At 56.5% G+C, this 14,362-nt stretch overlaps 1 protein-coding gene across 4 annotated transcripts in view; it reads right to left on the bottom strand.

Moving 5' to 3' along the window:
- D2HGDH (D-2-hydroxyglutarate dehydrogenase) overlaps positions 1–12,416 on the bottom strand; it is a 33,043-nt gene extending 20,627 nt beyond the window's left edge. The window contains exons 1-6 of one of the 4 annotated variants that reach the window (XM_017870692.1): positions 12,302–12,416; positions 11,487–11,886; positions 5,174–5,231; positions 4,104–4,243; positions 3,038–3,231; positions 1,972–2,140 (exon numbers count right to left, since the gene is read on the bottom strand). In XM_017870692.1, the coding sequence (XP_017726181.1) occupies positions 1,972–2,140; positions 3,038–3,231; positions 4,104–4,243; positions 5,174–5,231; positions 11,487–11,793 (868 nt within the window). In that variant the 5' untranslated portion in view covers positions 11,794–11,886; positions 12,302–12,416. Of the gene's footprint in view, positions 1–1,971; positions 2,141–3,037; positions 3,232–4,103; positions 4,244–5,173; positions 5,232–11,486; positions 12,275–12,301 lie in introns of those variants that run through there. The other 3 variants (XM_017870691.1, XM_017870694.1, XM_017870693.1) reach the window with 3 other exon arrangements.
- Positions 12,417–14,362: the final 1,946 nt, after the last annotated feature.

Genomic DNA, 14,362 nt, shown 5'->3' with positions numbered 1-14,362 from the left:
TTTTTTGAGACAGAGTCTCGCTCTGTCACCCAGGCTGGAGTACAATGGTGTAACCTCAGCCCACTGCAACCTCTGCCTTCCGGTTTCAAGCGATTCTCCTGCCTCAGCCTCCCAAATAGTTGGGATTACAGGCGTCCACCACCATGCCCGGCTAATTTTTGTATTTTTAATAGAGACGGCGTTTCACCCTGTTGATCAGGCTGGTCTCGAACTTCTGACCTTGTGATCTGGCTGCCTCAGCCTCCCAAAGTGCTGGGATTATAGGTGTGAGCCACTGCGCCCAGCCTAATTTTTGTACTTTTAGTAGAAATGGGGTTTCATCATGTTGGCCAGGCTGGTCTCAAACTCCCGACCTCAAGTGACCCACCCAAAGTGCTGGGATTATAGACGACAAACTATGTTTAAAGACACAAATGGTGAACTTGAGAATACCTAGAATAAAAAACTATAAAAAGTGACATTGCGGATTTGAAAAAAATAATAAAACTTCTAGAAATAAAAAACTTTCATAATCAAAATGTAAAACTCAATGGACAGAGCGAACCATCCATGGAGGGGTTCAGCAGCATATAAAACACAGCAGAAGGGGGCATTCGTGAACTGGAAGACAGATGAGAAGAAATCACGCAGAATGCAGCACAGAAAGACACGATGATGACAATACGGAGGGGAGATTAAGAGACATAGAAGACGGACAAGACGTTCTATCCTGAATCACATTCCCAAAAGGAGAGGAAAACACAGGCAATATCTGAGGCAATAACAGCTAAGAATCTCTAGAACTGGTAAAAGATGCCAAGTCACAGGTTTAAGAAATTCAGTAATTCCAAAGAGATGAAAAAGAACTAACACCACACACTGAAAACTTTAGAAGATCGAAAAGAACGAAGTTTCAAGCGGCCCACAGGGGCCGGGACAGAGGCAGAACCCTTCACAGCAGCGCCTACAGACAGCGAAGTACCCAACAGCAAGGAGGCCAGAGGACAGGGGGCGGCATTTCCACCGAGATGAAAGAAAACAAACGACAGCCTGCAGCCGTGTGCCTGCCAAGAAGAGCCTTCGAGAATGAGGGTGAAATAAAGGTATTTTCAGACACGCCAGAAGGGAGGAAGTGGTCACCAGGAGACGTTTACCTCAGGAAATGAACGAGGATATGTTTGCAACATACTCCCAAACGGAAGATGGGACGCAAGACAGTGGAAGGCAGAGACAGTGGCCATAAAATAACAATCCTGGTGAGATTGCTTAAATACGGAACACACATCACGAGATATAAGTGCTGAGGGAACAAGTGGAGTCTCAGCAGCCTCCAGGGCTGCCCAATCTTCTGGCAGCTCAAGACACTGAACTGGGAGTTGGTGAGCTAGACCCGCCACCACTCACGTGAAGACTGCTGGGCTGTGCGACTTCTGAACTCCTGAGGAGGAGATGCTGGATAAACCCGCCCAACTCAAACGAAGCAAGAAAGGAGACAAAGGCACGTCCTGGGAGAACCGCAGAAGCGGCCGTGAGGAAAGCAGGCCTGTGGAGACACGGCAGCAGGCAGGTCTGCTGAGACCCCCAATCTGGGCTGACTAGGGAAGACCCTCATTACAGGAGGGCATTCTTCATCCCCACGGTAACTAAGAATGGTGTCCTGAACTGATGCCAAAGGACAGCACGTCCCTCAACCTTATACCACAAGCTACTTAACCAACACAACGGGGCGAAGGAGGCAACACAAGCCTCAGTTTGGTTATGAAATGAAGTGTCCTCTGACCAGAGACAGAGACAGGCCTCACTCCAGACCTTTACCCGCGACCACCAGGAAGGCCAGGCCCTGGATTTGATTCCCTTGGAAGCAGAGATGTCAGGAGACACGGCAACTGACAGTCCTGGGGGGTCCCTCCATCCCCTTCCTCACACCAGCCCCGTCAGAGCAGATGCTCGAGCCCACCTCCCCGTCTCAGGGCGCAAATCGAGGAAGCCCACCGAGGAAAGCCACGTTGACAGCCCTGGGCTTGGGTGGACACAGGATGGACACCGCAGTGATGACCCCCAAAGTGCCCTCCGACCCGATGAACAGCTGCTTCAGGTCATAGCCCGTGTTGTCCTTCCTCAGGGAGGTCAGGCAGTCCAGAATGGTGCCGTTGGCCAACACCTGGGGGCGAAGAGAAGCGTGTTCACCCACCTGCCAGCCTCCTGACACCGCGTCGGTCGCCTCCGGGGCCAGGTGTCACTGCTGCAACAGCCTGCGGTCATGCCAAGAGGCTGAAGGATGGACTTTCTTCCCATATGAGTGACACCCCCACACACACAGCAGCTCACTGCCCAGGGGGCACGCCCAGGGTTGGGGGCAGTGGGGAGGCTCCCTGGGAGTAGGGCATTGAGAACGCAGAAAAGAGCCAAGCCCAGGACCCAGCCACCTCCGGACCCACCAGCCGTAAGGCATCAAAGCTCCCGAGCTGCCGGCCTCTTGTGTCCTGTGTGCTGGTACTGTGAGTTGGAGGCTTATACAGCTCGTGAGTGCAAGAAAATAATTTATAACGAAGATAATCAGTGGCTGGCCAGAATAAAAGCTACTGGAGCGTCATAATTTACTGGATGGCAGCAAAGCATGGTTTTGTGTTTGCTTTGTCCACTTGGGTAAACAGGACAGAGAGCTCTGCCCGTGACACTCGGCTGGTGAGGGTGTGGGGAAACGGAGGGGCCCTGGAGGAACAGCGGTCGACAGAAGGTCACGAAGCTGACCCTGGATGAGCCTTCCTTCACACCCGGCTCCCGGAAGCCCACCACTGCCAGGGCGGTGGCCCCTGTAACTGCATCCTCTCTGTGTGGCCCCGAGGCAGTGGACACAAACTCACCCTCTCATGGGAGGGCAGGGCAGGGCCAGGCCTCCCCCAGTATGTAGCCTGCACGTCCCTGAGGGGCCCAGGGCCAGGAATCAAGACCTCCCACCCCGAGGGGCCCCATGCACCTGCACCACCACGTGGGCCCACGAGAGCCACGAGAGGACACCCCATGGCCACCTATGCGCCAAGCGGCTGCCCCAGCTCACCACTTCCAGGCCCAAGACGGTCCCACGCAGTGAGCCGTATCGAAGAAACCGCAGGCCCCCGGCGTTGGTTGCCACGTTTCCCCCGATGTGGCAGCTGCCCTTGGCTCCTAAGTCCAGCGGCATGATAAAGTCCCGTTCCTCCACGTAGCGGCTCAGCTCCTCCAGGACGCAGCCCGCCTGGCAAACCAGAATTCCTGCAAAGAGCGACCAGGCTGCCACAGCACTCGGCTTCCAGTGGGCCCGGGGCTGGTGGGGCCCACCCCCATCCTGCACAGGCAGGCCACCCAGAAGGAACATCAGCCTCAGCGCCAGGGCTGAGGAGAAGAGGCGCCCCACATCGCTGGCCCAAGGCTGAACACATCCGGGCCTAACAGGACCTTTATGATTATAGTGACACAAAAGAAAAACGGGTAACATGAAAAGAGAGGGAAAAACTTCCCGCCCACACATGCTCCTGGAAAGAAGCAGAAGGGGGAAGATTCTCGGCTGGGGCTGAACCTGGCCCTGGGCACGTGGGATAGTGTCTGGAGACATTCTGGGCTGGGGGTGCCATGGGCACCTCGTAGGCAGAGGCCAGGGATGCTGCTCAACACCCTACAGTGCAGGTGCCTGACCAGAGAGTGGCTGGGGCCTGGAGCCCGGCCTTGTGGGGAGAGGCCCAGCTCCAGAGCAGGACCCTGGCACCCTGGGTCTGCCGCGCCACGTGACCACAGGATCCCCTCTTGCCTGCCATGCCCTGGCGCCCTGGGTCTGCCGTGCCATGTGAGCACAGGATCCCCTCTGCCTGCCACTCTGCACCGCACACACCTCCAGAGCGGGCTGGAGCCAGAAGGGACTGGAGTGACAGCCCTCACCATACGTCATCAAAGTGACCCCACAGCAGGCATGTCTGGAGGGGCCAGGCGAGGTGGGGCTGGGCAGCCAGGCTACAGACACTAGTTCTTTCCCCAGCCCCGCCCCTGACTCATTCGCCCACCCAAGCACTGCAAGTCGCAGACGCTGGCAAGGAAGAACTCCACCAGCACCAGGAGCGACACCTGGGCCCCGAGGGGCGGCACAGGCTCACCAGACACACTGTGGAAGCTGAGGATCTGGTTCATGCGGGCAGTGGAGAGGATGATCTCGTCAAAGACGGGGACGCTGCCACCCACCATGCCTGTGTTGCCCCCCTGCGGGTTCACGGCCAGGTTCCTCTCGTGGCAGTGCCTGGGATGAGGACAGGAAGGACATCGGGGCTCTGTCCCCACCCCCACGCCACCATCCCCAAGGACACGCCACAGGACCAGTGCCTGACCCCAAATCCTGATTACTCTGCTCTGCCTGCAGCCCCGGCGGGGGTTCCTCCCCAACCCACGCATGTGAGTGATTCTGAGGAAGGACAGATGCCAATCCAGGAGCCGTGCACAGGGTGACGGAAGTGGAGGCCCCGATTCTAATGTCGTAAAAGACTTCCCTCACAGGACAGAACGTCCTACACGCCCCGCTCCCATCCTTCCCGTTCACACTGTGCTCACAGAGGGCCCAGCCCAGGGCTCCTCGACCACACTGCCCCTTCCACCCTCTGCCTGCATCTGCCCACCCTTGGCCCATCCTCCCCCAGATGTGTGCCCAAGGATACCTCCCTCCCAACCAGTCTGCACCTTTGCAAAGCCCCAAAGCCTTGAGCACACCCAATGGGTAAGGGTTTGGAGAAACCAAAGCTCCCTGACTTGGAGAGAGGAATCTGCCCACGTACATTAAATAAACCCTGGAAGCAGCAAGCCCCAGGGACGGAGTTTAACAGAGTAAGTGCAAATTGCCACAAAGTACCTGCTGAGGATGATCTAAAGCACTGTCTACAATCATGGAAACCTGGAGACCAGTGCCACCCTGTAGCGTGTCCATGGGGGAGGATCTTTGCTGTTACAGACGGTGCCAAGAAATGTGCAGGGGCATTGCCAAATGGGTGGAAATGATTACACACCACAGATGCACTGAGATAGCACTTAAAAACCACAGAACAAACACTGAGACACACAAACCCAGATGTCATCAGCTGGCTGCGCACCGCGTCACCCCAGCTGCCCACAGGCTCCACGAGGAAATGACCGGCAGGCAACACAGAAGGTCTTGGGGAGCCGGGCGCCACCACCTCACCTGAGGATGTGGGACACCTCCTCCGAGGTCCGTGGCCTCAGCAGCACCTTGCTAGAGCCTGTGACAGGAAGGAGACCCCGTGAGACAGCGTGGGGGGAGCTGCAGATGAGGCAAGTGGGCGCTCTCCCCAGAGTGAGCTTTTTCTTTTGGAGACAGAGTCTCACTCTGTCGCCCAGGCTGGAGCGCAGTGGCACGATCTTGGCTCATTGCAACCTCTCCCTCCCAGGTTCAAGCAATTCTCCTGCCTCAGCCTCCCGAATAGCTGGGATTACAGGCACCCGCCACCACATCTGGCTAAATTTTGTATTTTTAGTAGAGATGGGGTTTCACCACGTTGGCCAGGCTGGTCTTGAACTCCTGACCTTGTGATCTGCCCACCGTGGCCTCCCAAAGTGCTGGGATTACAGGCGTGAGCCACCATGCCCAGCCCCCAGACAGTGATCTTATTTGGGAAGCTGAGGAGAGAGAATCACCTGAGCCCAGGAGGTCGAGGCTGCAGTGAGCTATGATTGCAACACTGCACTCCAGCCTGGGTGACAGAGCAAGACCCCATCTCAAAAAAACCAAAACTAGGTCCCACGTGGGAGGTGGCAGGCCGGGCACTGGGCAGTGTGCAGAGGTGGGTGAGGCTGGGCCCATGGACGAGAGTCCCACAGGCCAGGCATTGGTGGTCTGAGGTTGTGGTAAGGTCAGCTCGGTCCCATGGTAACAGGCTGTCTGCAGGCTTCCCTCCTGCCACGCCACCACACTTCGTTTCGTGATGTGTGTGCACCTCACACGCAGACACTCGAGACCTTGTGGACATCCTGTCGCTCCTCAAGCTTCACCCATTAACATCTTTGATTATCTTAGACTGAATCAGTTACTAGGATGGTTGCCAACGAGTGATTTTCCTAAATCCAACCGTCCACCTACATTTCCTTTTATTTCTTTTGAGACAGGGTCTCACTTCACCTCACCCAGGCTGAAGTGCAGTGGTACAATCACAGCTCACTGCAGCCTCAACCTCCTGGGCTCAAGTGATCCTCCCACCTCAGCCTCCCAGGTAGCTGGGACTACAGGTGCCTGCCACCACGCTCGGCTAATTTGGTATTTTTAGTAGAAACAGGGTTTCACCATGTTCCCCAGGCTGGTCTTGAACTCATGGCCTCAAGCAATCCACTCACCTCAGCCTCCCTATGGGCTGGGGTTACAGACATGAGTTGCCGCGCCTGGCCTCTTAGCTGACCCTGCCACGAGGGAGGGCCTTCCCCTCGCTCCCACTGACATGTTTATGTAGCTGCTTATTCACAGTGATGAGGGCTCTCGGCTTCTCATTTTATTCACTGGGCTGTAAGTCTTGGCTGCCTTATTTGCTGAGTGCCTGGATGTGACCAATGGGAGCCCTCTAAGCTAGTTGGCCGGTGTTGCTAACCACTGCTGCCCCAAGTGAGCTGGCGTCTTTCTGCCTTTGGGTTTCCTTGAGACGACTTTCCCAGGTGATGGGGGCTGCAGACAGACAGCAGGTGCAGTACAGGTGCCTGTCACCTCTTCACAGAGCTCTGAGAACCAGGCTGTGGTGTCCACCTTACTTTTCTGATCGGAAAGCCACTTAATCTCTCTTTCATCAAACCAGCAATGTCTGCAGAGGGGCCTGCTGGGCGCATAGGCCTTGGCAAACACTTCAACGCAGCACCTGAGGGAACTGTGGCACCTGCGCTCGCTGCATCCCTGTCCCCGACTCAGCTCGGGAGCCCCAGGACTCATGGCAAAGCTTTCGACTTGGGCACACTTGGGACGCACTGTGACAGGGTTCTCAACACATACATGAGTGCGCCCCAGAATGCAGGCCAGGCTGCATTCCAGACACAGAATGCGGACAGAAAGACAGAATTTCCCACTCCTGTGATGTTTACCTTCTAACAGGAAGGATAAAAAGGACGGCTCCCTCCCAGTGGTCCAGCGTTAACGATGGGAGCCCCACAAAGAGAGAGGGGGCCGTGGGGGCAGAGCCGCCAGAGGTGACGCAAGGGTCCAGCCTGTTTTCACACCGCGAAAACCCCACACCTTCCCGCCAGTGCAGGCACGCTCACTAAACGTCTGCAGCATCCATCCTGAGCAAATGGTCTAGATTTTTGAATATGATGCTTAATGAGTTTTCAGAAGTCTAGACACGCTTTCTCTCCAAAAGCAAGCCACACTAAGGGGCAATTCATCTAAAATTCAACAACTAAGCCTCACCTCAGTAAATACCTACTGAGCAGACATTCAGGACCAAACCTATGGACTCAAAGATGAGTGAAATTCAGCCTTGCCCTCACCAAACTCCGGGCAGCTGGATGCAGAGGAAGGTGCCCTCCCACAGGTGCACACAGACACTGAGGGGCGGCCCTGCAGCAAGACAGGGCGTCCATTGCCACGGACTTCCAAAAAGGGTGCTGACTGGAGAGAGGGGTCCCAGGGGGAGAGCCAATTCTTGCCCAGTCAGGCTCAGGCAAGGCAGGGGAGAGGAATAGTGTGGCCACCCCTCAATCTCAGTTACAGCTTCCACCCCACTCCTGCAAGCCCTGGGAGAGCCCCCTTGCCCACTAGGGCAGCAGCAGCATAGCCCAGGGTGCTGGCCTCTGTGCAGGCTGGGAGCACGAGAATCCAAGCCTTGTGCTCAAGGCTCACGCTAGGTTCCTGCCCCACTCACCCACGTGGCGTTCCCAAGGCAGTGGCTCCAAGCCCCATTTTGTAGGGCAGGCACTGAGGGTCAACTGCCTAGGGCCACCTAGGCAGCAGTGCTGACCCAGGACTGGGGCCTGACTTAGCCAAGCCCAGAGTGGGCGTCCATCCTCACCTGGCTCCAGGGACAACAATCATGAGCCCGCAGGCCCTGGGCCATGGTGGACGCTCAAGGCTGTAGCTTGAGATCACCCCAGAGGGGTCCTTATTTAGGGAGCAGGGTGAGGGTAGGGGCCGTTCCACTCAAGAGAGCTCCTACGTAGTGACCATTGGTCCAGCAATTTCCAGTGACTCCCAGCCTTTCTGCAGGAAAAGAGCTGCTTCCAATATCTAAGCCTAGATCCCAGTTCAACTTGCTAACTTTCTGAACTGTTTTAACATACACGGCACTCCCAGATTACATGGTCTGGAAACTTTGAGTGTTCTTCACACTTTCAATCTTCTACAAGGGCCAAAACAACAACAAAAAAAAGATAAAAACAATTCCAGATCTTCCCAATGACAGCACACCGGGGGCTACGTTCAGCCTCAGGACCTGGTGCCAGTGCTACAGGTTTAACTATATCATTTTGTTGTAAATTAGAGTCAACCAATTCTCTTCTACCTCGCTTTACCATTTTAGCAAGAACACCATGTTGATTTTTTTAAATTGTGTAAGCACGTAGGTTATGTTATCTCAGAAATCATTTTTTTCTGTCACCCAGGTTAGAGAGCAGTGGTACCATCACAGTTACTGCAGCCTCAACCTCCCAGGCTGAAGCTGTCCTCCCACCTCAGCCTCCCAAGTAGCTGGGACCACAGACACACGCCACCACACCCAGCTAATTTTTAATTTTTTGTAGAGATAGAGTTTCACCATGTTGCCCAGGCTGGTCTTGAACTCCTGGGCTCAAGTGATCTCCCACAGAACTGGGTTACAGGTGTGAGCCGCCACACCAGCCTGCAATCATTTCATAAGAGAAAACTAGGTTAGGTGCGGTGGCTCATCCCTGTAATCCCAGCATTTTGGGAGGCCGAGGTGGGTGATCACCTGAGGTCAGGAGTTCGAGACCAGCCTGGCCAACATGGTGAAACCCCATCTCTACTAAAAAAATACAAAAATTAGCTGGCTGTGGTGGCGGAGGCCTGTAGTCCCAGCTACTCAGGAGACTGAGACGAAAATCACTTGACCCCAGGAGGTGGAGGTTGCAGTAAGCGGAGATTGTGCCACTGCACTCCACCCTGACAGGGCAAGACTCAGTCTCAAAAAAATAAATAAAATAAAAATAAGAGAAAACTAGGCACTGTAACCAAAAGGAAGTGCCAGACCCGGAGGCTGAGAAGTTCCTCATTCATGCACAGACTTGTAAGCCAGTGAGCAGGAGTGCAGTGGGAGGAGAGGAGCAGGCGTGGCCAGCCAGGAGCCCTTCATCTTACCTAGTGGGTTCCAAAAAGGTATGTCCGCTTCCCAATGCCCCAGGACCTGTGAATCGGACCTTATTTGAAAAAACGGGGCTGGGCGCGGTGACTCACGCCTGTAATCCCAGCATTTTGGGAGGCCGAGGCAGGCAGATCACGAAGTCAGGAGATCAAGACCATCCTGGCTAACACCGTGAAACACTGTCTCTACCAAAATACAAAACAATTAGCTGGGCATGGTGGCAGGCACCTGTAGTTCCAGCTACTCAGGAGACTGAGGCAGGAGAATGGAGTGAACCCAGGAGGCAGAGCTTGTAGTAAGCCGAGCTCGTGCCACTGCACTCCAGCCTGGGCGATAGAGCGAGACTGCGTCTCAAAATAAAAAAAGAAAAGAAAAAACAGTCCAGCTGAGCGCCAGGGCTCATGCCTGTCATCCCAGCACTTTGGGAGGCCAAGGTGAGTGGATCANCCTTATTTGAAAAAACGGGGCTGGGCGCGGTGACTCACGCCTGTAATCCCAGCATTTTGGGAGGCCGAGGCAGGCAGATCACGAAGTCAGGAGATCAAGACCATCCTGGCTAACACCGTGAAACACTGTCTCTACCAAAAATACAAAAACAATTAGCTGGGCATGGTGGCAGGCACCTGTAGTTCCAGCTACTCAGGAGACTGAGGCAGGAGAATGGAGTGAACCCAGGAGGCAGAGCTTGTAGTAAGCCGAGCTCGTGCCACTGCACTCCAGCCTGGGCGATAGAGCGAGACTGCGTCTCAAAAATAAAAAAAGAAAAAGAAAAAACAGTCCAGCTGAGCGCCAGGGCTCATGCCTGTCATCCCAGCACTTTGGGAGGCCAAGGTGAGTGGATCACCTGAAGTCAGGAGTTCAAGACCAGCCTGGTCAACATTGTGAAACCCCGTCTCTACTAAAAATACAAAAATTAGCCAGGCGTGGAGGCAGGTGCCTGTAATCCCAGTTACTTGGGAGGCTGAAGCAGGAGAATTGCTTGAACCCAGGAGGGGGAGGTTGCAGTGAGCCGAGATCGCACCACTGCACTCCAGCTGGGGCAAAAAGAGCGAGACTTCATCTCAATAAAAAAAAAAAGGAAAAACGGTCTTTGCAGGTGTAATTAAGTTGACAGTACTGAGATGAGATCATCCCGATTACGGTGGGTCCTCAATCCAATGAGAAGTGTCTTTATAAGACAAATGGAGAAGTGTCACAGAGAAGAGAAACTTGTATGAAAAACAAAGACAGAGACTGGAGTAATTTGGTACCTGGGGCCACCAGGAGCTAGAAGAGGCAGGAAGGCGCCTTCTCTGGAGGCTTTGGAGGGAGTAGAGGGAGCACAGCCCTGTGATACCCTGATTTCACACTTTTGGCCTCTAGAGCTTAAAGAATAAACTTGTGGGGTTTGGTGGGGAGGGGAATTCTGTTTTGTTTTAGAGATATAGTCTTGCTCTGTTGCCCAGGCTAGAATGCAGTGGTGAGATCACAGTCCACTGCAAACTTGAACTCCTGGACTGGAGTAACTTTTTTACTGTTTGTTTTTTTAATCCTGGGCTGGCTAATTTTATTTATTTATTTATATTTTTAGAGACGATGGGGGAGAGGCGCGAGTGGGGGGGGGGGTCTCGCTACGATGCCCAGGCTGGTCTTGAACTTCTGGCTTCAGCCTCCAGGGCAGCTGAGAATACAGGCAGAGCCACTGCGCCCAACAAACCTGAGTTGCTGGCCGGGCGGAGTGGCTCACGCCTGTAATCCCAGCAATTTGGGAGGCAGAGGTGGACGGATCACGACGTCAAGAGATGGAGACCATCTTGGCCAACATGGTGAAACCCTGTCTCTACTAAAAATACAAAAATTAGCGGGACATGGTGGCAGGCGCCTGTAGTTCCAGCTACTAGGGAGGCTGAGGCAGGCAAATCACTTGAACCTGGGAGGCGGAGGTTGCAGTGAGCCGACATCGTGCCACTGCACTCCAGCCTGGCGACAGAGTAAGACTCCGTCTCAAAAAAAAAAACTTGGGTTGTTCTAAGCGACTCGTTCGTGGTCATTTATTCCAGCAGCCTGTGGCGGTGGACACGCCCCTCTCGGCGCAGCCAGGGGCTGGCACCCCCACCCAGCTTGTTCTCAGCCCGATTTGAAGCCTCCACCGGAAGGCGCAGGGGAGCAGGGACGCGGCCCCGCCGCAGCTTCGAAAGTCTCACCCACCTCGCAGCGTCCGCATCCAGTCCACGTTGGGAGCCTGCAGCGCCTCCGGGTCCGTGACGACCCCGCCGGGCACAATGCGCTCAAAGGCGGCCAGGTCCTGCTCAGACACCGTGGAAAACGGCAAGCGCCGCACGGGGTAGCGCTCCCGGGTCAGCGGCACCTCGGGGGTCCCGGGGGCGGAGCAGCAGCCCCTGCGGGCCAGGGGGCCAACCGGCCGGCCCTCGGCTCCCAGGGCACAGGCCCCGCGCGGCCCCGGGGGACCGCGGAACAACCACGCGGGCCACGCCAGCAGCTGACGGCGCAGCATCGCCGCCGGGACGGAGGCCTCGGGCTCCTCCTTCGGGGCGAGGCCGGTACTCAGGGCCCGGGGGGGAAGGGCCGGGAGCTGCTGGCTGCGCGCCTGGAAATGGCCAAGGGGAATTTCACGTTTTATGCACATTGTACAAGTTGAAAAACGCTCGCAGAAGCAGGGAGAGGGGCAGGAGGGCAGCAAAGGGGAAGGCTCCGAGCACCTGGGCCCTCCCCCGGCCCGGCCCGCAACCTCGCGAGCGCGCGAAGCCCCCGCAGCCGGCCTGGACTTAGCGACACGCAGGCTCGCCCCGGACCCCAAGCCGCCACGCTCGCCCCCAAGGGGACCCCGCGGACGCGCGCGCGTTCCACGCGGTCACGGGACAAGCTGCAGTGCCGCCCCCACCCCCGCTCACAGGCACAGATTGGCTGACGGCGCCCGAGATCGCGCCCTGCGACCCCCACCCGCCGTGGAACCGCAGCCCGGGACCCTCAGCCGAGCGCTCCGGGCGGCCGCGCGCACGCACCCGGGACCACGTCTCGGGCTCCCACCCTCAGCGCCCGCCGCAGGCCCAGAGCCGCTAGGCCGGAGTGTGCGGGACGACGCCGCGCCTGCGCATTGACGGCTCAGCCCCGCCATCGAAGCCCCGCCCCGCGCTCCTAACAGGTCCCACCCCTCTCGTCATTCCCGCCCTCCAGGCCCCGCCCCGCCGTGCAAGCCCCGCCTCGACTGGCATCGGAGGCTCAATCGCCACTCCCTCGTCCTGCGTTCCCCGAGGGCCTCCGGCGCCCAGGCTGTCGGGCGCCTCCCTTCAGGTAGGGAAGGGACTAAGCTGAGCGCAGCCCAAGACGTCGAAGCAGCAGCCGGACCGTTCTCCAGAACGAGGCCCGGTACGGGGGCTCGGCTGAGGGACCTGGGGGCCGGCCCGCTCCTCCGAGGCCGTGCCCAGGGGCGCCCCTTTCGCCAGCGGCCTCCCCAGCTTCTGCACGAACCACCCCAACTGGGCCCCCAGCCTTAGCTTAGGGGGCAGCTGCCTCCCGCAGGTGTTTTCTTGCCTGCGTGTCCGCGTCTGCCAGTTCAGCCCTCCGCGCGCTCAAACCCTTCGCACACCTGGGAGCTCCTGCCCTCCTGACGCAGTACCTGCTGTCCCGAGGAGCCTCCCGGCCTGGGCTCCCCTTCCTGAGGCATCGCCAGCACTTGTTCTGTGGGTTTTTGAGACAGGGTCTAGCTCTGTTGCCCAGGCTGGAGTTCCGGGGGTGATCTCAGCTCACTGCAACCTCTGCCTCCCCAGCTCAAACGATCCTCCCACCTCGGCCACCCAAGTAGCTGGGACTACGGGCGTGTGCCACCACGCCCGGCTAATTTTTTGTTGTTGTATTTTGTAGAGATGGGGGGTCTCATGTGCTGCCCAGGCTGGTCTCGAACTCCTGGACTCAAGCCATCCACCCGCCTCGGCCTCCCAAAGCACTTGTTACTTCAGCTCACCCAATTCCATAGAACCAGAGGGTGCAGACGATGCAGATCTCTGAGCAGATGAGGGCAGAAAGCAGGAGCCCGCACTCAGTCCAGAGGCCAGACTGTGGAGCTGTGCAGGAGGCGGAGGCTGCGCCCATGACAGCAGATGGGTCCTGGTAGTCACACGGAAAACCAGCTGGGTTTGTCCTGGTGATGAGGCTCTGGAGCTGAATGGAGTCATTCCTGTCCTCCTTGACCACATCCCCAAGGGCCACTCACCTTCTTCCCAGGTGAGTCACCCATGCAGGACTCTTCCAAGTCAGCAATGCATTTTGCCTTTGGACTACAACCCTGGAAAGGTGACGTCCACCTGGCCCTTCCTACCTGGCTGGCCCTTCCTCTGCAGGTCAGTGTGGAAGTCTGCCCCTTGTCAAGTGTGACTGTTTCAATTACACATTCAGGAACTGGAAGGACGACCACAGATGAGGTCTGTGGACCCCCTTACCACCTGACCTCCACATGCCTTCCCTCTGACTAGCAGGCCAGTGGCATCTTGGACCCCTGGGATTAGGAATGATTCAGAACCCATAAAGCTTACCACCCATACCATCCCCTAAAATAACTGATTTTTTCCAGCCAGGCACGGTGGCTCACACCTGTAATCCCAGCACTTTGGGAGGCTGAGGCAGGTGGATCACCTGAGGTCGAGAGTTTGAGACCAACCTAGCCAAAATGGTGAAACCCTGTCTCTACCAACAATACAAAAATTAGCCGGGTGTGGTGGTGGGCGCCTGTAATCCCAGCTACTCGGGAGACTGAGGCAAGAGAATGGCTTGAACCTGGGAGGCAGAGGTTGCAGTGAGCTGAGATCACACCATTGCACTCCAGCCTGGCTACAGAGTGAGACTGTCTCAAAACAAAACAAAACAAAAAACTCTGTCTAAAAAAAGAATAACAACTGATTTTTCTTTTTCCCAGGGCACAGACCCCTGGCAAAGCCCACATGTACTCTCGGAGAATGCTTGGAGGAAAACATGGCATGTGCTGGTTTCAGTGTTGTGGGGCCCTTCCCCCAGCATTGGCCTTCTCTTCCAGCGAGGACTCTGGTCTGCGGATTGGTTTCACCTAGATG

This window comes from Rhinopithecus bieti, unplaced genomic scaffold (genome assembly GCF_001698545.2).
Source record: "Rhinopithecus bieti isolate Rb0 unplaced genomic scaffold, ASM169854v2 scaffold_5840, whole genome shotgun sequence".
Classification (NCBI taxonomy): domain Eukaryota; kingdom Metazoa; phylum Chordata; class Mammalia; order Primates; family Cercopithecidae; genus Rhinopithecus; species Rhinopithecus bieti.
This window is presented reverse-complemented; position numbering and strand designations above follow the sequence as displayed.